Source organism: Hypanus sabinus, unplaced genomic scaffold (assembly GCF_030144855.1).
Source record: "Hypanus sabinus isolate sHypSab1 unplaced genomic scaffold, sHypSab1.hap1 scaffold_246, whole genome shotgun sequence".
NCBI lineage: Eukaryota > Metazoa > Chordata > Chondrichthyes > Myliobatiformes > Dasyatidae > Hypanus > Hypanus sabinus.
Genome location: NW_026780581.1, coordinates 457302 through 480200, shown reverse-complemented (window position 1 = coordinate 480200; position 22899 = coordinate 457302). Strand labels below are relative to the sequence as shown.

Sequence of the window (22899 nt, the reverse complement as noted above, 5' to 3'; positions counted from 1 at the left end):
TGCCAGCGGGGTCCACACACAGTGTATTAGCCAACAGAAAACCTTTCGTCCCTGCAGTCTTTGTCTCCTGGTAAACTCAACACCCTGACAGTGTGGACCATAGATACCCCTTCCTCTCAGAGTCAGGGGATCATTCAGACAGCTGATCGATATATATTGGTCATTAAAATTCACCCAGATTCGTTTGGACGGATTTGACGTGGAGTTTGGGGTGTCACAATGAAAGGGCCGGATGGCCGAACTCTCTCCGCTGTCCAAACATCCTTCCAGGTGAGGCGACACTTCACCTGTGAATCTTCCGGGGTCGCCCGTTGTGTCCGCTGCTCCCGATGCGGCCGCCTCTACACTGGTGACACCGGCTCCACCGCAGTTGTGCGGGGTAGGAGTGTTTTTTTTTATGTGGGACTCGATGTTATTGTTCCCTTTTGTGCGGAGGGGTGGGTTTTGGGGTTTGATGATTGGGATCCCGTTCTTCTTGAACCGGGGGGTGGGGTGGGAGTTTGATTTTTCTTCCTGAGCGACTTTCATGCTCTTTCTTTGTTTCGTGGTTCTATGGAGAAACAGAAACTCAGTGTTATTTATGGATAGCTGCTCTAATAATAAACTAACCTTTGAACTATCCACTCCGTGCGGGAGTTCCCGGTGTCCAAACATTTTCATTCTGATTTCCATTCCCGCTGCTACCCGGCCTGCTGTGTTCGGCCAGCGTTTTGTTTGTGTTGCTTTGGATTTCCAGAATCTACAGACTTTGTCGTGTTTGTGATTTACCTCTCCGTTGTCCTTCCGGCCACCGGCCACTGGTGGCGCTGTATAGATCTCCAGCCACTGGTGGCGCTGTGCAGATCTCCGGCCTTCGGAGACGATGTGCAGACCTCCGGCCATCGGTGGTGCTGCGGAGAAACGCCTGCTGAACGCATGCGCGGTGCCGAGTGCCGCTGTTGCTGGCGGTTCTCCGATTCGAGCAGGGATGAGTCGGGAATGATCCCGGTGTTGTGTAGCTGCCGGAGCTGTGGGGGGGGGGGGGGGGGGGGGGTGGTGGTTTGATTGATAAGTTCGTGGCCTAAGTTGGAAGGCCTGAAGTTATACAGCGCTCGGTGCCTGCACGTGTAGTTCAACTCTTTGAGTGAATATGCAGTAAGTTTGAAGTTAATAACTTTTGTGGTATTTCTGTTTCAGATAATTGAAAATTGCTAGGTTTTGTAAAATTGACTCCTTCCACCTTAGGCCATAAACTTATCAATCACTTCCAGTTTGTGATATCCAATTTGTGTACATGCTCATTTCATTTACTGAGCAACTGCCTTGCCCCATACGTGCAATGAGCAGGTGCACAAATTGGATGTGACATATATAGGGCTTCCTATAATGGCAAGCAGTAAACCAAGGTGAAAGAAATATATGAATTCCAGAGCTCCACAGAAATATAGTGACATTAACAAGATGACAGCCTATCATTACATTTCAGTGTATAACTGGTAAAATTAAACATATAATACTTAATTTAATAATATGACAAAATATTGCATTGTTGCACTTAACCAATTATCATAAAATATAATTATCAAGCAAGTAAAATAACTTTGTTTGCTTAGAAGCCAAAGGGTTGTTACTGAGAAAAGTTTACTTTAGGATTAGCGAGTAATCCACGGACCACCATAGATGTAGCCTTACTAATACGACTGAGTCAGAGCAAACGGCAGGGCCTGCAGCGTTTAGCAGTGTTCCTCAGAGGTATAAAAATAACAGAAATAAAGCAATTCATTTTTTACAATTTTAGCCACCTAAATTGGAACCAAGTAATCAAGTATGAAAAAATAAACTCTGATGAACTATTGCAAAAGCCACGAATATTGCTGAATGTTATTCTCAAAAGTGGTGGGTTGGTAAATCTGCCTCGTACCATTTCTCTCGCAGAAATGGTTGGACGGGAAGTGTATCTGTGAGTGTCGATACAATCTCCTCACACGTCGGGTGTTACATAGTTCGACCTTTACAGATCCTGTTTAGTCTTTAAATATATAAAAAGTTAAAGAAGTTTGAATCTTTACATAAATTATTATCGCATTTATACAAATAGAAAATATCGTTGTTTGGAAGTGACAAATGTTAACGGGAGGACAGCAACCATTTGGGAGTTTTGGAAATGCATTTCATCTCATTCATTGCCTCACTAAATTACTCTTTTTCCTATCAACACAAAGAGAAAAAGAGCCTCTTTCCCATTAGCTACAGTTGGTGGAGCGAGGCCAAGGGGTTGATCCGCTATTAATGATAGTTGAAATGACGTAAAACTACCTTATAGCCCAGAAATGTTTTTTTTTTCCATTTAGCTTGTAAAACAAAACTAAATTTATCCAGGTGTAGAAGAGGATTTTGGATGATTAGCTTGTGTATTTGATCAAAATCAGGAAGAAGATGAGCGAGCAGTGAATTTCTCTTTCATTGTTTTAAACTTCTAAACTTGGGTTTCTATGTTCATTCCTTGCTTAATATAGCTGCTTCCTGGAATCCAATGGTACCCATTGGAAAGAGCAGGGAAATGCTTGCACTTCTGTACAGGTATTTCCCAGCTTCCTTGGACAATGGGTCGAGCGAGAAGGAATTTCACAAATACCTAAATAAAAAACAGTCACAGCTCCAGGATTAAACCAAAAACGATCAAATATCCTAATGTTATTAGTGGTACTTTTCCCCACCAGCCAACACCCCCACTTCCCAACCCCCTGCTTCCGTAGAATTCCCTCTATTTAATATGTAGCTGCTGTTAAATTACCCGCTTGTTTATTTTGACTTTTTTACAGAGGTATCGGAGCAGTTGTCCGGTGAGCTCTGGTAGCACTGCACCTCTGAATGTATGATCCCTTCTCCCACCTGGTTCCATCTGCTTATCTCTGCTCATCTTGATCAATCTCTGTGCAGTCTCCTAAACCCATCTTCCTGCTTCAGTGATTTACATCTCCCATCTGGGTCATCTTCGGTCCACCCTGTATCCCACCTCCTCAATGTTATATATCAGCAATCTTTCTTCCAATCTCTGTCTTCATTGTGAAGTGTTCTTTTGTACCTTTGGCCTCGCTGAGTCATTTCCAGAATCGGCTTTTGTTAGCTGGAATGCCGGAGGGTCATCAGGTCCCATTTCTGTTGTGCATTGGTGTGGAGGTGCTCCTTTATGAACAGTGACGGGCTGACACACTGCAGCATTTTGCTGGCAGCAAAGAGTACTGGGAGAGTTGGTGCTTGGGCTCTAATCCTGTGATCGGCTTTCCAGGCAAATGGAACTGCTGGTGTTTTAGCTTTGACTTTGGTTTGAGCTTCTACAGAAGGGGCCGGATGCTCGTCCTGCAATGAAGCAGAAATTTCAAGCAGCTGGACATTGGTTGTGGGGAAATCCTAGATTGCACTACCCAGTGTGAGATGTGGGGACGATGTGTGAGACTCTCAGGGTCGGTGAGTGGCAGATTAAGCTGTGTGACTCTGAGTGGTTGGGTCCTGGGATATCATAGTTTTTAATCCAGCTAAAGTGGACCCAGGGATCGAGCTGTTTGGGCTTGTGAGGTGTTGATCGAGTATTTCTGGTCTGGGATCAGATGTTTGTTTCTGGAGTTCCTTTGGAAGCAATGACTGCCAGTCTGAAGAGAGGATGAGTTCCCATTCCATCCTCACAGGGAGAGGCTGTGAGTAAACGGGCTGTTCCGTGTTTACAACAGTAGAACTAGTCCCTGAGTCTGGTGTTCAAACTGTGTTTGGAAATCACACAGTGGAAATCAGGCAGCTGTGCTGGGGATCTGCACTAAAAACTGAAAATGTTTGAACTGAATCTGATGAAATATTATTAATTGAATTGTATTGTAAGCTGTTCCTTACCTGCAGAGTCTTTCTGGTAATTCCAGTTTCTTTTTATTTCTTGGTTTATATTTCATGAAATGGACCTGTTTTAACCTGGAAATGAAAATGGCTGTGATAATTTGTAGGCCTCCGTTAGAGTCTCTGCAGGTCTCCCCTCTCCACGCCAACGATATTGTCCAAGGGAAGGGCATTAGGACCCATACAGCTTGGCACCGGTGTTGTCGCTCAAGGACACACACGCAGCCTCTGCCAAGGCTCGAACTAGCAACCTTCAGATCACTAGACCAATGCCTTAACCACTTGGCCACGCGCCAGCACATGTGATAGTAGAACAGTAATGAAAGCACAACGTTTCCCTGTCAATTATCCTGGAACCGATTTTTCTGTTTTTCCTGGAAATGTGTTCAGTACAGTGTTCCTAACAAGGTTTACATGAATAATCTCAGGAACGATCGGTGTTATGAATGAGGAGCATTTGATGGTTCTGGACCTGTGCTCAATGGTGTTGAGAGGGACGGTGGGGGTGGTGGAGGGATGTATGGTTAATAAACCTACCGAATTCTGAAAAGCCTGGATACAGTGGACATGGAGAGGATGTTTCCATTAGACACAGAGTCTGTGATCTGAAAACACAGTCTCAGAATAAAGATGCTTCCCCTTAAAACTCAGATGAGAAACATTTTATGGCCAAAAGATGTCTGATCTGTGGAATTTGTTGCCACAGAGGTTGGTTGAGGCTGCCATTTGGGTATATTTGTGAAGATTAATATACTGATGATTGCTGAGTAGCTTCAGGGTTACAGGAGGAAGGCAGGAATATGTTGTTGGAATAAAAATCAGCCCTGGTTGAATGGTGGACAGACCAGATGGATTGAATCACCTGATTCTGTTCCTGTGTCGTATGTCTTACCGTGACTGAATGATGGCTCCTTCTTATCCCATATCGTCTGTGACATGTGAGGGACAATAAAAGATTGTTTACTGAGATCATTACATCTGTCTTCAGTGTTTAAATTTCAGTGAGTTTTGTTCTTAGTAACATTACACAGAAATGTTTAGTTCTCCTTTTCATTATTAATGTGCTTCATTGTCTCTCTGTTTAAAGTTCGACCAGTGGTGAGAGGTTTCATGGAAGGAAAACCCCAACTGGACGCAAACCACGACTGAAGACGAGGGAACAGCAACAAGTGAACCAGCCCGAGGACTGAGAGCACCGACTGGAGAGGACCCATCTGACTCGGAGATTCCAGTGATTCAGTCAGGAGAAAGTTTGGTGAGTCTCATTTACTCAAACACTGGTCCTTTAGACATTACATAACTGTACAAAGGAAGGGAGGAAATAGTTGGAGTGAGACTGAATGTGCCCAGAAGAACCAGTTATGCCTCTGTCAGACCCAGTTGCAATCACTCCAGGACTGGTAATGTGCTTCCAGCAGCCCGGCCCTTTGAAACCACTCCCATTCCCTCACAGTGGTTACTCAGTAAAAGATCCTGCATCCTCTGAAGTAGCTTTTGGTCAGATCTGAGTGGGGAGAGGGAAAGAGAGGGGAGTGTTTTTACTGACTGTCTTTCAAAAACAGTATTTGTTTGAACTTGCTGCAGACTCTCTACCCATACCCAGTACTTTCTCAACCAAATTATTGACATAGATGACAAGTAGCAATGGGTGTAACCCCAGGGAACGTCACGAAGCATGGAACTCGAGTCCAAGAAACAGCCTCTCACCATCACCCTCTGCCTCCTACCACCCAGCCATTCCCAGACTCTGGGGCTCTGTAACAAACTCAATGTTAACAGGAAGATTAATCAGTGATTAAGATGATGAGAGAATTGTGGCCTCCTGAAAGGACACGCGAGCTGAGCTGTCTGATTCACTGGACCAGTTCCACCCTCGTTGACAACGTAATTTACCCGTTGCCCATCCACCCACGTCATATCACCCACAGTACCCCAACCACCCTCCGTCCCGCCAGTGGCCCCACACCCTTCTGACCATTCACCCCACACCGACACATAGACAGGCCCCCTTCACCCACGTCCACCCTCCCAGCTTGGGGAACCACAACAAACTGATCCCGCGATCCCGACACAGTGCAAAACTAAAACCAGGGATGCAAGACTGGAGAGCCCGGAGCCTCCAGCTGTCCGGCTCGGTCCCGGACCTTTCCCACAGCAACCAGCCCTCGATTTACACAAACCCGAGATTAACCCCTTCCTCACCGCCACCTGAACAGGGGAAACACCCGCATCAGCTGGGGTTGAGCTGCAGTTGGTCCCCATATGAGTTAAAACTCCCCGCTATCGGATATGGAGACCAGAATCGTACGCGGTAGAACCACATAACAATTACAGCACGGAAACAGGCCATCTCGGCATTCCTAGTGCGTGCCGAACGCTTACTCTCACCTAGTCCCACTGACCTGCACTCAGCCCATAATCCTCCATTCCTTTCCTGTCCATATACCTATACAATTTTTTTTTAAATGAAAAAATCGAACCTGCCTCTACCACTTCCACTGGAGGCTCGTTCCACACAGTTACCACTCTCTGAGTAAAGAAGTTACCCCTCATGTTACCCCTAACCTTTTGCCCCTTAACTCTCAACTCATGTCCTCTTGTTTGAATCTCCCCTACACTCAATGGAAAAAGCCTATCCACATCAACTCTATCAATCCCCGCATAATTTTAAATACTTCTATCAAGTCCCCCCTCAACCTTCTATGCTCCAAAGAATAAAGACCTAACTTGTTCAACCTTTCTCTGTAAATTAGGTGCTGAAACCCAGGTAACAGTCTAGTAAATCTCTGTTCTCTGTTGACATCTTACGTATAATTTGGTGACCAGAACTGTATATAATGCTCCAAATCTGGCCTCACCAATGCCTTGTACAATTTTAACATTACATCCCAACTCCTGTACTCAATGCTCAAAGGTCAGCATACCAAAAGCTTTCTTCATCACCACATGAGCTTCCTCCTTCAGGGAAATATGCACCATTATTCCTAGATTTCCTCACACTGTCTACAAGCTTTCTCTATTTGTGAACTAACCTCTTCTCTCCTAGTCTCTTCAATCTGATTCCCACCCCCCCAACCATTCTAGTTTAAAGTCTCCCCAGTAGCCTCCACAGATCTCCCTGCCAGGATATTGGTCCCCCTAGCTTTCAAGTGCAACCCGTTCTTTTTGTACAGGTCACACCTGTCCCAAAAGAGGTCCCAATGATCCAAAAACTTGAATCCCTGCCCCCTGCTTCAATCCCTCAGCCACACATTTATCCTCCACCTCATTCCATGACTACTGTCACTGCCACGTGGCATAGGCAGTAATCCCGAGATTACTACCTTTGCAGACCTTCTTCTCAAATCCCTTCCTAACTCCCTATATTCTCCTTTCAGGACCTCTTCCCTTTTCCTACCTATGTCATTGGTACTTATATCTACCACGACCTCTGGCTCCTCACCCTCCCACTTCAGGATATCTTGGACGCGATCAGAAGTATCCCGGACCCGGCACCAGGGAGGCAAACTACCATCCGGGTCTCCTGACTGCGTCCACGGAATCGCTTGTCTGACTCCCTAACTGTTGAGTCCCCTATTGCTACTGCCTTCTCTTTCTCTACCCTTCTGAATTACAGGGCCGGACTCTGTGCCAGAGGCACGGCCGCTGTTGCTTCCCCCAGATAGGCTGACCCCCCCCCCCCCCCCCCAACAGTACTCAAACAGGAGTACTTAATTGTCAAGGGGTACAGCCACTGGGGTACTCTCTAGTACCTGACTCTTCCCCTTCCCCTCCTAACCGTGACCCACTTGTCTACCTCCCATGGCCCCGGTGTGACCACCTGCCTGTAACTCCTCTCTATCAACACCTCACTCTCCCTGACCAGACGAAGGTCATCGAGCTGCAGCTCCAGTTCCCTGGCACAGTCCCTTAGGAACTGCAGCTCGGCTCACCCGGCGCAGATGTGAACGTTCGGGATGCTAGGAAACTCCAGGACCTCCCACATCCGACACCGAGAACAGCAAGCTGCCCTCGCACTCATAATTCCCAGCATGGAACCGTAATCCCACGGTGGATTTGTTCGGTGACTTGTGAACATACGTGATTAATGACCCTGCAACTGGGGACTGGATAAACAGTTAATCTAACAATTCAGATCATACACACCAATCTCCTTGCCTTTCTCCCTCACCCCGAGCTACTTACCCCATTTCCCTCACCACACCCTCCTCACAGTCCGTCTTCCTCATAGGGCCCTCTACTCCAGCCCTCCCTTCCTGCTCCCTCTCTCCCTCACCCCTTCCTTATCATCACCCCTCTCAATCATCCGTGCTTCCTCACCGCCTCTCTCCCTCCCGCTTCTCTCTTCCCTATCCCTCTCAGTTACACTGCTACTTGACCAGCCTCCCACTCTCTTTCACCCCTTTCCTTGCGCTCTCCTTTTTTGCCACTCTCTCTACCCCTCTAGTAATAAATCGTACTCCTCTCTCTTGTTTCTCTTCATCTCCTCACTCTGTCATGCCTCTTTTCATTTCTCTCTCACTCTCTCCCCTTCTATCCATCTCTCCATCTGTTTCTCTTCCATTCTCTCTCCCATTCCACAATCCCTGTCCCTACCCCTATCACCCGCCATCCCACTCTCAATATCAGTCGCCCTCTGTCTTCCCCTCTCCATCTGCTCTGCTCTCACGCACCTCAATCAAAGTTGTCTCTCACTCACTCACCTCCGCCACTCTGTAACCACCTCCATTTCCAGCTCTCAACCTCTCTCTCTCTCTCCCTACGTCCCACCCTCTCCCCTCTCTCAAACACTCCCTGCTGTCTCCCGTATCCCACATTGTCTTCCCCTCTTTCTCATCCTCTAAATCTACCACTCACCCCACGCGTTCTCCCTCTTCGCTCCCTGTCAGTCCTCCTTCTCCTCCCCCTTTCTCCCGTCACACCCCGCACTCTCCACCCCATCCCATATAGTGGTATGCAAATGGCTGGGCACCAGTGGTCAAACTTCCTGTTACTGTGAATAGTTAAGTGAGTAGAAGGTGAACTGGTCTCCAAAAGTCAGAAAATTAAAGACAAAACATTCAACATTTTAAGCAAGATGAGTGTATTATTAAAAACACAAAATGCTGGCAGAACTCAGCAGGCCAGACAGCATCTATGGGAGGAGGTAGTGACAACGTTTCGGGCCGAAACCCTTCATCAGGAGTTTAGTGTATTATTTCTGTTTTGTACAATTTTAGAGTGGGAGAAAAAAGGGAAAGGAGCACCATGGAAAAGTTCAGGCACCCCAAGAGATTTGAGCTCTCAGTTAAATTTTACCGAGGTCTCAGATCTGAATTAGCTTGTTAGGGCTATGGCTTGTTTGCAATCATCATTAGGACAGGCCAGGCTGTACAAATTGCAAAGCTTTATAAATATCCTGACTCCTCCAACCTTGTCCCAACAATCAGCAGCCATGGGCTCCTCTAAGCAGCCGCTGAGCACTCTGAAAGTTAAAATAAATGATGCCCACAAAGCAGGAGAAGGCTCTAAGAAGATAGCAAAGCGTTTTCAGGTAGCCGTTTCCTCAGTACATAATGTAAGTAAGAACTGGCATTTAACAGGAACGGTGGAGGTCAAGTTGATGTCTGGAAGACCAAGAAAACTTTTTGGGAGAACTACTCGTAGGATTGCTAGAAAGGCAAATCAAAACCCCTGTTTGACTGTAAAAAACATTCAGGGGGATTTAGCAGACTCTGGAGTGGTGGTGCACTGTTCTACTGTGCAGTGACACCTGCACAAATATGACCTGCATGGAGAGTCATCAGAAGAAAACCTTTCCTGCATCCTCACCACAAAATTCAGCGTCAGATGTTTTCCTGACATTGAGGGACAGGTTGCTTTCTTGACACCAGACAGATGTTGTTCAGAGCTCAGATAGAGTCAGTAATCAAATGCTTGAGCCTGGTGCGATGAATGCGTGGAGCTGTGGAAATCATGATGCAAGAACATCGCAGGAAAGCCAGATGAGCCCAGGGCATGGAATTGTGATATCGTGGGCATTACTGGGAATTGGTTGCACCCAACAGTCTGAGGGATCTAGAGGAACAAATTTTTAGAGAGTTCACAGACTATACCAAGAAACAATAGTTGATATAGTAAGTGATTTTAACTTTCCATATATTGACTGGGACTCCCATACTGTAAAAGGACTAGATGGGGTAGAGTTTGTCAAATGCTCCTTAATCAGTACATAAAACATCCGGCGTAGAAGTGTACAATAAGCTGTTGGGAACTGCTCCAGGGCTGGTGACAGAAATTAGTGAATGGGAACACTTTGTGTCTAGTGATCATAATGCCATGAGATTTCAAGTAAGTACGGAAAAACAGAGGTCTGGACCTCTCTTGAGATTCTAGATTGGAGAAAGATCAATGTTTATGGTATTTGCAAGGATTTGAAAAGTGTGGACTGGGACAGGCTGTTTTCTGCAAAGGAGTATTTGGTAAGTGGGGGTTCTTCAGAAGTGAAATTTTGAGGGTGCAGAGTTTGTATGTGCCTACCAAAATAAAAGTTGAAAGGTAACTGGTGCAGGGAACCTTGGTTTTCAAGAGATACCGTGGCCCCGGATATTTTTTTCCTCTAAATTCCTCAGGCTGTTGGGTGCTATCAAGACACATTAATGACTACAATATCATACTCCCACACCCTGAGCTCATCTGACTTTCTTTAGTTGCCTTCTGTTGGTTTCTAAAAGCTTCCCAATGTTTTTTGCTCTATTATTTGCCCTCTCTTTGGCTTTTATGTTGGCTTAGGCTTCTCATTTCAGCCACAGTTGTGTCCTCCTGCCTTTCCAATGCTTCCACTTCTTTGGGATGTGTCTATCACTCAGCTCCCGAGTTGCTCCCAGAAACTCCAGCCATTGCTGCTCCATCGTCATTCCTACCAGATTCCCCTTCCAGTCAGGTTTGGCCAGCTTCTCTGTCACAGAAACATGGAGAAAGTCAGAACAGAAACATGCCCACTCTGGCCGATCAGAATGGTAATCTGTACGGGAGACAAAATAGATGGGGGAGGTTTTAAATAGTAGTTTTGCATCCATATTGACTCAGGAGATGGACACAGAGTCGACAAAGGTGAGGCAAAGCAGCATCAACTTCAGAGACCCTGGACAGATTAGAGAGGTGGAGGTTTTGCTGCCTTAAGGCAAATTAGCATGGATAAATCCCCAGGACCTGACAAGTTGTTCCCTCGGACCCTGCGGAAGACAAGTGCAGAAATTGTCAGGGTCCAAGCAGAGATATTGAAATAATCCTTAGTGCCAGGTGAGGTACTGGAGGATTGGAGGACAGACAATGTTGTTCCACTGTTCGAGAGGGGCTGTAAGGAGAAACGAGAAAATGTTACGTTATTGAGCTTGACATCAGTTGTGGGAAAGTTATTAGAACATAAGTGCAGAAACTGGATATATAAGTATTTGGGTCGATGTGGACTGATTAAGGATAGACAGCATGGCTTTTTGCATGGTAGGTGATGTCTAACCAGTCTTACAGAGTCTCTCGAGGAAGTTATCAGGGAAGTGGATGAAGGCAAGGCAGTGGATGTTGTCTACATGGACTTTAGCAAGGCACTTGACAAAGTCTCATATGGGAGGTTTGTCAAGAAGGTTCGGTCACTCAGCATTCAAGATGAGATAGTAAATTGGATGAGACACTGTCTTTGGGAGAAGTCAGAGTGTGGTAGCAGATGGTTGCCTCTCTGACTGGAACCTGTGTCTGGTGGTTGCCACAGGGATCAGTGCTGGATCTGTTATTGTTTGTCATCTATATCAGTAATCTGGATGATCAGATGGTTTGGGATCAGCAAATTTGTGGATGAAACTGAGACTGGGGATTCAGCGGACTGTGAGAAGACTATCATGGCTTGCAGTGCGATCTGGACCAGGTGGAAATATGGCTTGAGAAATGGAAAATGGAATTCAATGCAGACAAATGCGAGGTGTTGCATGTTGGTAGGACCTACCAGGGTGGGTGTTACGCAGTGACTGGTCAGACATGGAGGAGTGTTGTTGAAGAATAGGATCTGGGAATACAGGTCGAAATTTCACTAAAACTGTTGACACATTTCGATAGGGACGGAAAGAAAGATTTTGGCACATTCGCCTTCATAATCCGAAGTACTGAATTATATGTTATGTTGACTTTGTACAAGACATTGGTGAGGGCTAATTTGGAGTATTGTGTGCAGTTTTGGTCACCAACCTACAGGAAAGATGTAAAGACTTTGAAAGCGTTTGGAGAAAATTCACAAGGATGTTGCCAGATCTGGAGGACTTGGGTTACAAGGAGAGATTGAACAGGCCAGGACTTTATTCCTTGGAATGTGGAAGATTGAGGGGAGATTCAGTGGAGGTATTCTACAATTATGAGGGTTAGAGATAGGATAAAATCAAGCTGGCTTTTACCACTGAGGTGGGGTGTGACTATAACCAGAGGCCGTGGGTTAAGGGTGAAAGGTGAAAGGTGAAACGTTCAGGGGAACATGAGGGGAAACTTCTGCCAGGTGAGCTTCCAAAGAGATCACCAGCTCGTAACCCAGCACGGATGGAAAGCGTGCAGGGGAGCCGGCCGGATTCGAACAAGGGACCTTTCGTCCCGAAGTCTGGCACTGATGCCACTATGCCACCAGCCAGGTCAGGACATGGCAATGACATGGCATTGAAACTGTGGAACTTTATATTAACATTACATAAAGGGAAACCCCAGCTGCACGTCAACAAAGGCTATTTACGTGAGAGGGTTTAGTTACCGTGGGGCCAGACACCCTTTCAGCTCAGTGGGAAGAGGGACTAATTCAAATGGACAGAGTCAAACAGAGCCAAGTCACAGATTGGAGATGGCATAAGTGCCCCATACTTATAGAGCATCAGAGAGTTTGAGGGTCGTTCCAGATACCAGCACTGTGCCCAGTTAGAAGGTGATTTCTCTCTCCAACTTGTGTTGAGCTTCACTGTAACAGTGTGATGTCGGATCACACCTTGGCAACTCAAGTGATCTCATCTCAAATGTTGTCCTTCACCGACTGATGGATTTTTAAATCTTTTTGCAGGTTAAAATCGACAAGGAATTTGTCTATGGGAATTCAAACGCAACACACCAGTTGTGCTGTCGCTGTCTAGATATTTAAGGAGCAAGGGATTCAATCAGCCATCCTTCCTGTTCAGACTGTGCGGAGGGATTCACTCGGTCATCTGACCAACTGACACGTCTGTCATTTTACACAGGGGAGAGACCGTTCTCCTGCTCAGACAGTGGGAATGGATTCACTCGGTAATCTCAACTGAAGGTTCACACTGGGCAAGGCCATCCATCTATTCTGTGTGTGGGAAGGGATTCAGTTGGTCTTCCCACCTGTGGACACACCAGTCAGTTCACACTGGGCAGAGGCTGGTCATCTGCTGAATTTGTGGGGAAGGATTCACTCGGTCCTCTGATCTAATGGCTCACCAGCGAGTTCACACTGAGGAACGGCCGTTCACCTGCTCGGACTGTGGGAAGGGATTCACGTTGTCAGCTCACCTACTGAGACACCAGTCAGTTCACACTGGGGAGAGGCCGTTCACCTGCTCAGACTGTGGGAAGAGATTCACTCGATCATCTGACCTGCTGGCGCACCGACGTGTTCACACTGGAGAGAGGCCATTCACCTGCTCAGACTGTGGGAAGGGATGCAGTCAGTTATCTGCACTGAAGGTACATCAGCGAGTTCACACTGGAGAGAGGCCATTCACCTGCTCAGACTGTGGGATGGGATTTACTCAGTCATCTCACCGACTGAGACACCAGCGAGTTCACACTGGGAAGAGGCCATTCACCTGCTCAGATTGTGGGAAGAGATTTACTCAGTTATACAACCTACAGAGTCACCAGCGAGTTCACACTGGAGAGAGGCCATTCATCTGCTCAGAATGTGGGATGGGATTTGCTCAGTCATCTCACCTCCTGAGACACCAGAAAGTTCACACTGGGGACAGGCCTTTCACCTGCTCAGAATGTGGGAAGGGATTCAGTAATTCATCCCACCTACAGAGACATCTGCGAGTTCACACTGGGGAGAAGCCATTCACCTGCTCGAACTGTGGGAAGGGATTCATTCAATTATCTGATCTACAAAATCACCAGCGAGTTCACACTGGGGAGAGGCCATTCACCTGCTCAAACTGTGGGAAGGGATTCACTCAGTCATCTACCCTACACAGTCACCAACGAGTTCACAATGGGGAGAAGCCATTCACCTGCTCAGTCTGTGGGAACGGATTCAGTGATTCATCCGCCCTACACCGTCACCAACGAATTCACTCTGGGGAGAAGCCATTCACCTGCTCAGTCTGTGGAAAGGGATTCACACAGTTATCAAGCCTACACAGTCACCAACGAGTTCACACTGGGGAGAGGCCATTCTCTTGCTCAGACTGTGAGAAGGGATTCACACAGTCATCAAGCCTACACAGTCACCAACGAATTCACACTGGGGAGAAGCCGTTCACCTGCTCAGACTGTGGGAAGGGATTCACGCTGTCATCTAATCTACTGAGACACCAGCGAGTTCACACTGGGTAGAGGCTGATCACCTGCTCAGTCTTTGGTCAGAGATTTTCTCGGCCATCTCCACCAAATGTGCATGATTGTCAAGTCAAACTTGAGTTTCAGGAAGGTATCAAGGAAGAGCAAGAATTCACTCGCAGAGAGGACGGAACCTACTGCCTGAGGGCGGTTTCTGCCCAGAACATTTGGGCGGACCCCGCAACGTCACAGTGGCAGTCCGAGAGCAGCGTCACATCGGCAGCCAGGAGCAGCGTCACAACCCGCGGTAAGATGCCGAACTTTAAATAATTGTTGAGACTGTTTCAGGGAAAGGAGCACTGCTGTCACTGCGTTTGGGTGAACTCCGCCACCGGGATCATCGCATGCAGGGACTTCTTGAAACCGGTGCGAGGCTTAAGAAGAGCTTGCGAACCTTCGAGAGAGTTCACCCAGTTTGTAACCATAACGGTCCAGTAGAGAAACAGAGGTGCAGGTCCGAAATCGTCTCCAAAGTCTGAGAGGCAGCCAGTTTTTCACCTAATCCTAATGCTAATGCTAATGCTACTGCCTTATGACTATCCTTGACTAGACTAATGACTGACTTACCGCTGATTATTTATGACTACTGACTAATAATTACCAACTGCCACACTTGCGAAAATAAAAATAAAAAAGGAAGAAGAAAGAAAGTTGTTTGGTCATTGAGTGGAATCCGGTTAAAACCTTCAGGTAGGCGTATTCAGTCCCTTTCAAGTGGGGAAGCTGCACATGGGAGCAAGAACTCCGACTTGACAGAGAAAATACTGCTTGACAACACTGTTTGACCAGGAAAAAGAAATCTGGGAGCTTTGAGCTGGAACAGCAAGAGCAATAACCTGGAGTCCTGAAATAGGAAGGAAATCAAGTTCAGATAAAACAACATCAAAGCATCACTAAAAAGTTGTACACTTCCCAGCAGAGGGAATCAAACATGTCTGATCAAGCTATTGGGAAATCAGTTGAGCAACTCAAGCTAGAGAGAATGACAGCAAAAAGATTGTTTTCTTGTCTGGCCAGCAGCATTACCAGGACCTATGAAGACATGTCTGAAGAGGAGCTCAGAGTGAGTTTCAATAAACTCACAATAGAAGCCGAGAAAGTCATGGAAGCCAATGACGATGCGGAGGCCGGACTCACTGCTGAACGGGAGGTGGAGCTGAACACAGAGAAAGTAGCTGTGTTAACTGAACAGCAAAAAGCTGACCTGGCAAAGACGGCAAATGAGTGTGAGTTGAAACTGAAGGAAATCAGAAGGTTGATCCGGGAGACTCTTTGGACCAACTTTGGAAATGTTGAGTTGCTCATAGCACTACAAGCAGCAGAGGATGAATGTGAAGACGTCACTGCTGTACAACCTGATGGCCACCAGGAGGCGGACGGCTTCATGCTTAACCATCTGCAAGGACTGGTAAAGACAGTGAAGAAGGTGGGAACGATGGAACCGGCCAGGGGATCGGAAGCACCTTCAGAGTCGCCTAAAGGGGCTCGAACTCCAAATCCCCAAGCTGGTTTCCAAGAAGGCCCACTTCATACAGGCAAGGAGAAAGGAGGATGCTGAAAGACTAACACTGACGGCATTGGGCTTTTCCTCCAATTTTCCCACGCCAGCCATCAGACTGAAACCGACGGCCCTTCCCAAGTTTACTGGCAGCAGACGTGATTTTCACAGGTGGAGAAAGGACTGGGAAGCACTCCAGAGGCAGAGAGAGCTGACCGGTTCAAGAGAGGTGAAAAAGATTCAACTGCTGGACAGTCTTGACGACAAAGTCAGAAGAGACCTTCGCCTCAAAACTTATAAAACTGCAGATGTCATCTTCTGTGTTCTAGAAAACCGCTATGGAAATGGAGTGTGGAAATCGGAAGTGGGATAGTATTGTTACAGAATGCGAGCTAAAATGCGGGGGTTGTGGCTGCGGAAACTGCCAGCCAGGCGGCAAAGGAATGACTCTTGCTGAAGAGAGGGAACTTGTATACAAATTCATATACAAAAAAAAATCAAAGCAATAGTGATAAGGGAGAAAGAAAGGCATGAATATTGACTTCTCTAACTTCCGTTAATGCCCCTCCTCCCCTTCTTACCCCATCCCTGACATGCTTAGTTGCCCATCACTCCACTTGTTCTCCATCTCCCTCTCGTGCTCCCCTCCACCTTTCTTTCTCCCTAGGCCTCCTGTCCCATGATCCTTTCCCTTCTCCAGCTCTATCACTTTTGCCAATCACCTTTCCAGCTTTCAGCTTCACTCCACCCGCTCCGGTCCTCTCCTATCATTTCGCATTTCCCCCTCCCCCACCTACTTTCAAATCTTTTAGTATCTTTCCTTTCTGTTAGTTCTGACGAATGGTCTCGGCCAGAGACGTTGAAAGTGCTTCTCCCTATAGATGCTGCCTGGCCTGCTGTGTTCCACCAGCATTGTGTGTGTGTTGTCTGAATTTCCAGCATCTGCAGATTTCCTCATGTTTGCACAATATACGAAGGATACTTCACATTATGGATCATATATACAAAAAAATAAAATCAAAGCAATAGTGATAAGCGTGGACGCTGAAAAGGCATTTGATTCGGTTAATTATAATTTTCTTTACAGAGTTTTACATAGATTTGGTTTCCATAACAATTATTAAAACTATACAGGCACTATATGACAACCCTACCGCTGGATTAAAATCAATGGATATTTAATCAAATAGTCTTACCCTAGAAAGGGGCACAAGACAGGGTTTTGCATGGTCAGCACTACTCTTCGCATTATATCTGGAACCATTAGCTCAATACATGAGACAAAGTGGGGAATTACTAGTAAAGGGGCAGAGCATAAATTGGCTTGTTACGTGGATGACATTTTGATCTATCTAGGGCAACCAACATACTCTTTACCTGATTGATGCAATCCTTTGAACAATATGGTCAATTATCAGGATACATTATCAACATAGATAAAACCCAATTACTTTCATATTACTACAGCCCAGCAAGAGAAATTGAAAGTAGATAACCCCGGGCATGGCAAACAGAGTCTTTCAAATATTTGGGCATCATTATGCTAAAAGATTAGGCAACATTATCAGAATGTAATTATCAGCCTTTATATAAAAAGAACATTAAGGAATATATAGCAAGATGGAACCTGATTCCTTTCTTTTAGTTTCAGTTCAAGGATTGAGTCTATTATAATGAATACACTGCCCAGACTGTTATAGCTCTTTCAGCCCCTACCAATAGAGATTAATCAAAATCAATTCAATGAATGGAACAAGATGTTACCAAGGTATATTTGGCAAGGTAAAAGGCCTAGAGTTCATCTCAAAACTTTGCAATTAGCAAAGGAAAAGGGTGAATGCGGCCTAACTTCTCTTCGAGGTTATTATTTTGCAGCACAGTTGAGAGCTGTGATATGCTGGAACAACCCATCGTATGACGCTCAATGGAAAAACATTGAGGAGCGGGTACTTCCCATCCCCATACAAGCAGTTTTGGCTGATAATAACTTGCAAAGGTACATAAATACTATTGATAATCCATGGGTGAAATTGACTCTTAATATGGAAAAACTACTATAAAAGAATATAATCTCGAGGGAGATACTGCAATTCTTCAATGGTGTGCATATAACTCGGATTTTACACCAAATAAATTGGATGCTAGATTTAAGGACTGGACAGCTAAAGGAATAACAGTTCTTTGCAACATAATGAAAGAAGGAACACTGTTCAGCTTTGAAATGCTGAAAGAGAAACATTTAGAAAAACAAGATTTTTATCAGTATTTATAGATGCAACAGTATGTTAATAGGATGCTTAAAATTGTATCCAAGGCAAGCACATGCATGATAGAGCTATTTAGAAAAGCATATAATTCAGATAACGGTAGTAGAATTATTTCAAGCATGCATAAGAGTTTGTCAAATCTTAAAACATATTTGACTTCATACATTAAAACAAAATGGGAGAAGGAAGGAGGGATAATTATATCTGAGGAAGAATGGACAATAATATGGAGGTATCAATGGAAGTGTACCAGTTCTCAGAAATGGAGGGAGTTCGGATGGAAAAACTTGATAAGATATTTCATTACACCCTCTCAGAAATCCCATTATGATAGTAACCTCGCTGTTTGCTGGAGAAACTGTGGAAATTGAAATGCAAATCATTATTATATTTTTTTGTGACTGCCCTGTTACCAAAGGCTATTGGAGGGGGATACACAATGCCCTACACGGCATCTTTAAATGTGAAATACTCTTGGGGAGTAAGACCATATATTTTGGATATATACCTCAAGAATGGTTGAAAAAAGACAAATATTTAATGAATATATTGTAGGCGGCTGGTAAAAAGACTGTTACTAGGAAATGGTTATCACAGGAGAGCCCAACTTTATGCATGGATGGAAATTACAATGGACAAGTTGGAGAAGATAATCATAATCTGGAACAAATTGATTCATACTGGGAAAAATGGTTTAACTATGTAATCCCTCATAGGCCTGCTTTTATTCTCACAAATCAATGAGTATGTTACAAAAAAAGATCACTCCCTACTTGTACATAGTTTTTTTTTTCCTTTTGCTTGTTTTTTCTTTCACACTTATAGAAGGGTATACCTCAGATAAATTCTATGTGGGGATTTGTGGCATATATGATTATATGATATATATTTACAATGTCTGAAATACATCTTCTGGAAATGTTTATTTGATGATGAACTTCAATAAAAAAAACAAGAAAAAACAGATAAAACTTTTAAGTATATATTTTCATCAAAAATGAACAGGATTCAGCACTCCATGTGTGTATTTGCAATCGTGATAAGAAATACAGACCAGAAAACTTAAATGATAGGCCAACTCAGAACAATAAATCATCACTCCGGAAGAAAACTTTAACCAGTGAAATGAGTATGACCCTCCATGCGAGACATCCCAACAATCTGAGTAGACTAGATGGTGACGAGGAAGCCTTGAGCACCTGACTGAGAGTTGGAGACCTCTCCCCAAAAACCAAAGGGGGAAAACATCAAAAATACATGAAATATTAACAAACGAGGAAGTTAGTGCAGAAAATGCCAGAGAAATCAGACACAATCCAACACATTCCAGGATCCTGCAGCAGATTAACTCAATCTGATTACTTAGAAAGGTACAAAGAAATGGCAAATATCATTCATCAAAATCTTGCTTTAAAATACAAACTCATGAATGCCCTCCATCACTTCATAAAGGTACCATAAATTCAAGCCCGATACAGTTTTAGTGTCAAAATCTTGCAAATTAGATGATAATCAATACATTATTTCAGATAGGACAATCCATAATAACCATCCGGATATAATATTACAGGATAAACAAACAAGAACAACTCCCCCAACAGATAAAACCATTCCCAACACACACGTGTTCCTCAACCAGTGGAGCACCGCACCCCAGGTATTGTTTGTGTCATCGGACAACCAAATTATTTTCTCTGTCAATCAGCTTCCAAATGTTGCTACTCTGTCATTCATTGCCTCATCCTGCTGCTGATTCCCTTCTCATCATATGTTCTTACCTCAAATATCATCCAGACCCCCAAACTCTGCCCTGTGCAGACTCACCTCTGGTTTCTGACCCTGCTTCATTGAGCATTCAACTAATCATTTCCCATTCTGCTTTCAGTTTTTAGAGACAGTGGTGTTCTCTAACAACACTTTAGAAGCAGGGAAAGTGACCCATAATGTGGAAATGAGTCGTGATTAGGAGTTTAACTCGCAATGTCATTCTTCCTCATCCAGAGATTAGAGGGGTGAAGAACATCTCAGATAGAACTGCAGTCAGCTCGACTTCTTCAGTCAGTAGAAAATTCAAGGGAAACCTCTTCACCCACAGAGTGGTGACTGTTAGGAACCCATCACCACAGGGAGGGTGAGAGGGTGAAAACGGGAGGATTTAAAAGGACTGTTGTGGAACAGAATCACTGGGTACAGCTGGCCTGAGTTGACTCTACTGTACACCAGGTGTGTTGTAAATTCACCAAGACAGTTTAAAATAGAACTGATTTATTTGTCTCAGGTCCAGAATATTAAACTCCAGTCCCATTAAAGGTGAATGTGCAGCAGAAGAAACTCCTCCCATGCCCAGTGACCTGGGTGCAGAACTGGGTGTGGTGAGCAGCAGCAATAATTGCAGAGTTCAGCACCAACAGTCACTCTCAAAATTGCATTCAGCAACGGTGATAGACAAATATCCAGCATGCAGTTTATTGAAACTTCCTCCCCAGTGTGAAACCGGTAGTGTGTCAAAAGTGTAACAATGTTTAGGTTATGACCAGAGATGACAGGGTTTTGGAGTGCGAGGCTATCCAATGAGAGAAATTTTCTTTCTTGTGAGTTTGGAAGAGAGATTTTGTGCTCTTTTGCTGGGGAGAGATGAGAAGACGTGAATGGAGAGACTGGGCCCTTTTTCTTTTTTTTTGTTTTCTTTACTAACCCTATAGTCAAAGTAAGAATTATAAAGCTCAATCATTTAATCACATATTGTGTACTGTTTTGTATTTCAGGGTACTGATTTACTACAGGGGACACGGCACACAGCATCCACCAAAACGATATTTCTTTAGTTTGGCCGGGCTGCGGGTCTATCACCCCCCATATTAAGCTGAGGGCCAAAGCGAGAGTTACATGTGGTTAGATTAAAGAACACTGGGGCTGTCTACAAGACGGGTCAGAGCCGTCTCTATTTCCTGAGGAGACTGAGGTCCTTTAACATCTGCCGGACGAGGCTGATGATGAGGTGGCCAGTGCTATCATGTTTGCTGTTGTGTGCTGGGGCAGCAGGCTGAGGGTAGCAGACACCAACTGAAACAACAAACTCATTCGTAAGGCCAGTGATGTTGTGGAGGTGGAACTGGACTCTCTGACGGTGGTGTCTGAAAAGAGGATGCTGTCCAGGTTGCATGCCATCTTGGACAATGTCTCCCATCCACTCCATAAAGTACTGGTTAGGCATAGGAGTACATTCAGCCAGAGATTCATTCCACACAGATGTAACACCGAGCATCATAGGAAGTCATTCCTGCCTGTGGCCATCAAACTTTACAACTCCTCCCTCAGAGTTTCAGACATCCTGAGCCAATAGGCTGGTCTTGGACTGGTTTCCACTTACCCCTAGACATTGATAGAGCTTGTTTCTTATTATTGATTATTATTCCTACACTTCTATGTTTATTGTTGCTAACTTGTTTTATATGTGTATTTGTATTATTGATACTGTTTTGCTTATTTTACTAATAAACACCTTTAGCTAACGTGATAGATTTCCCTTATCTGATCTGGTTGTGTGAGAAACCAGAAAGACAGGCAGCAGAAATGGATGTTGACGAGTTTCTGTTAAGTCCAGACTTTGTGGCTTTAAAGAAGGCTAAAAAGTCTGAGTTTTGGGAAATGGTGGAGTCCTTCGAATTCAAGGAGGTTAAGAAAGGGATGATGATGGCAGAGATGCAACGTAAGATAGCTGAACATTATCTCATGATGCAGATATTCAAGGCAGAGTTGTTAGAACACTTTCCTGTAGGGAAAAAGTGGCTGTGATCCAGAAGTGGCCTAGAGATAAGTGGGTGGTGTTGTTACAAAGTGTACTTAAAAGGAAGGCTCAACATGCATATGCAGCATTGTCTGTGGAGGCTGCAGAGGATTATGAGGAAGCAAAACTGGCTATCCTTCGGGCCTATGAGCTGGTACCTGAAGCCTATAGACAAGAGTTCAGGGACTTAAGGAGGCAGTGGAATCAGACGTTCACAGAGGTTACATACGACAAGTGTGTGTACTTTGACCGCTGGTGCGCTGCAGAAGGGGTTGGGGAGGATTTCTACTGCCTACGAAAGATGATCCTGATTGAAGAATTAAAAGATTGTGTTCCGGATAATGTCCGGACATACCTGAATGAGAAGAAGAATAAGTCCATATCAGAATCTGCCAAGCTAGCAGATGAATACGCCTTAACCCATCAAATGAAATTTTCCCCAAATAAGTGCTACTACAGGAGCAGTAGGGGTGGTAGAGAAAGCCTACCGGCTAAGTCTGAGACTAAGCCGGGGTCTACCGGAAAAGACAAGGAGGAAAAGCCGTCTGGCAGGTCTCCTAGCAGTGTGTGTTATAACAGTGGGAAATCTGGCCACATAGCATCTAAGTGCTTTGCTCCAAAGGAGGAGATGGGGAAAGGAAAGGCGACCGCGCCGACGGGCTGTGTTAAGCCAGTTGAAATGCTGTTAAAAGAGGAGCTAAACCGAGTTCAGGAGGGATGTGAGAAATCCCTTTCAACCGGGTTTGTATCTGTGAGGGAGGGGTCACCCCCAGTGCCAGTAAGAATCTGGAGAGACACTGGGGCTTTTTAGTCCTTAATCCTAAGCAGAGCATTGGAATTCAATAGTGAGGCAGATACTGGTGACGTGAACGTGATAGAAGGGGTTGGAAAAGGAACTGAGGCCG

The 22899-nt window shown here is 45.0% G+C and overlaps 2 protein-coding genes across 10 annotated transcripts in view; one reads left to right on the top strand and one right to left on the bottom strand.

The window, feature by feature from the left end:
• The first annotated feature begins 1085 nt into the window (after positions 1–1085).
• LOC132387977 (zinc finger protein 235-like) lies at positions 1086–21724 on the top strand. Of its 2 annotated transcripts, XM_059960302.1 has the most exons (4): positions 1086–1134; positions 4952–5119; positions 12929–17936; positions 20973–21724. In XM_059960302.1, exon 3 carries the CDS (start codon positions 13318–13320, stop codon positions 14437–14439), a length of 1122 nt encoding a protein of 373 aa, XP_059816285.1. In that variant the 5' UTR covers positions 1086–1134; positions 4952–5119; positions 12929–13317; the 3' UTR covers positions 14440–17936; positions 20973–21724. The 2 variants fall into 2 exon arrangements, with proteins under 2 accessions (XP_059816285.1, XP_059816284.1); XM_059960301.1 differs by lacking the exons at positions 1086–1134; positions 4952–5119 and having other exon boundaries at positions 12742–17936.
• LOC132387978 (zinc finger protein 239-like) overlaps positions 5345–22899 on the bottom strand; it is a 30274-nt gene continuing 12719 nt past the window's right edge. For 3 of the 8 annotated variants that reach the window (XM_059960307.1, XM_059960303.1, XM_059960304.1), the window contains exon 4: positions 7904–10867. The gene's annotated coding sequence lies outside the window, so the exon portion shown is untranslated. Of the gene's footprint in view, positions 5369–7898; positions 10868–22899 lie in introns of those variants that run through there. The other 5 variants (XR_009510112.1, XR_009510111.1, XM_059960306.1 and 2 more) reach the window with 4 other exon arrangements.

Coding starts and splice junctions, on each gene's coding strand:
- LOC132387977 (XM_059960302.1), top strand. CDS start 13,318: ATGGCTCACCAGCGAGTTCACACTGAGGAACGGCCGTTCACCTGCTCG.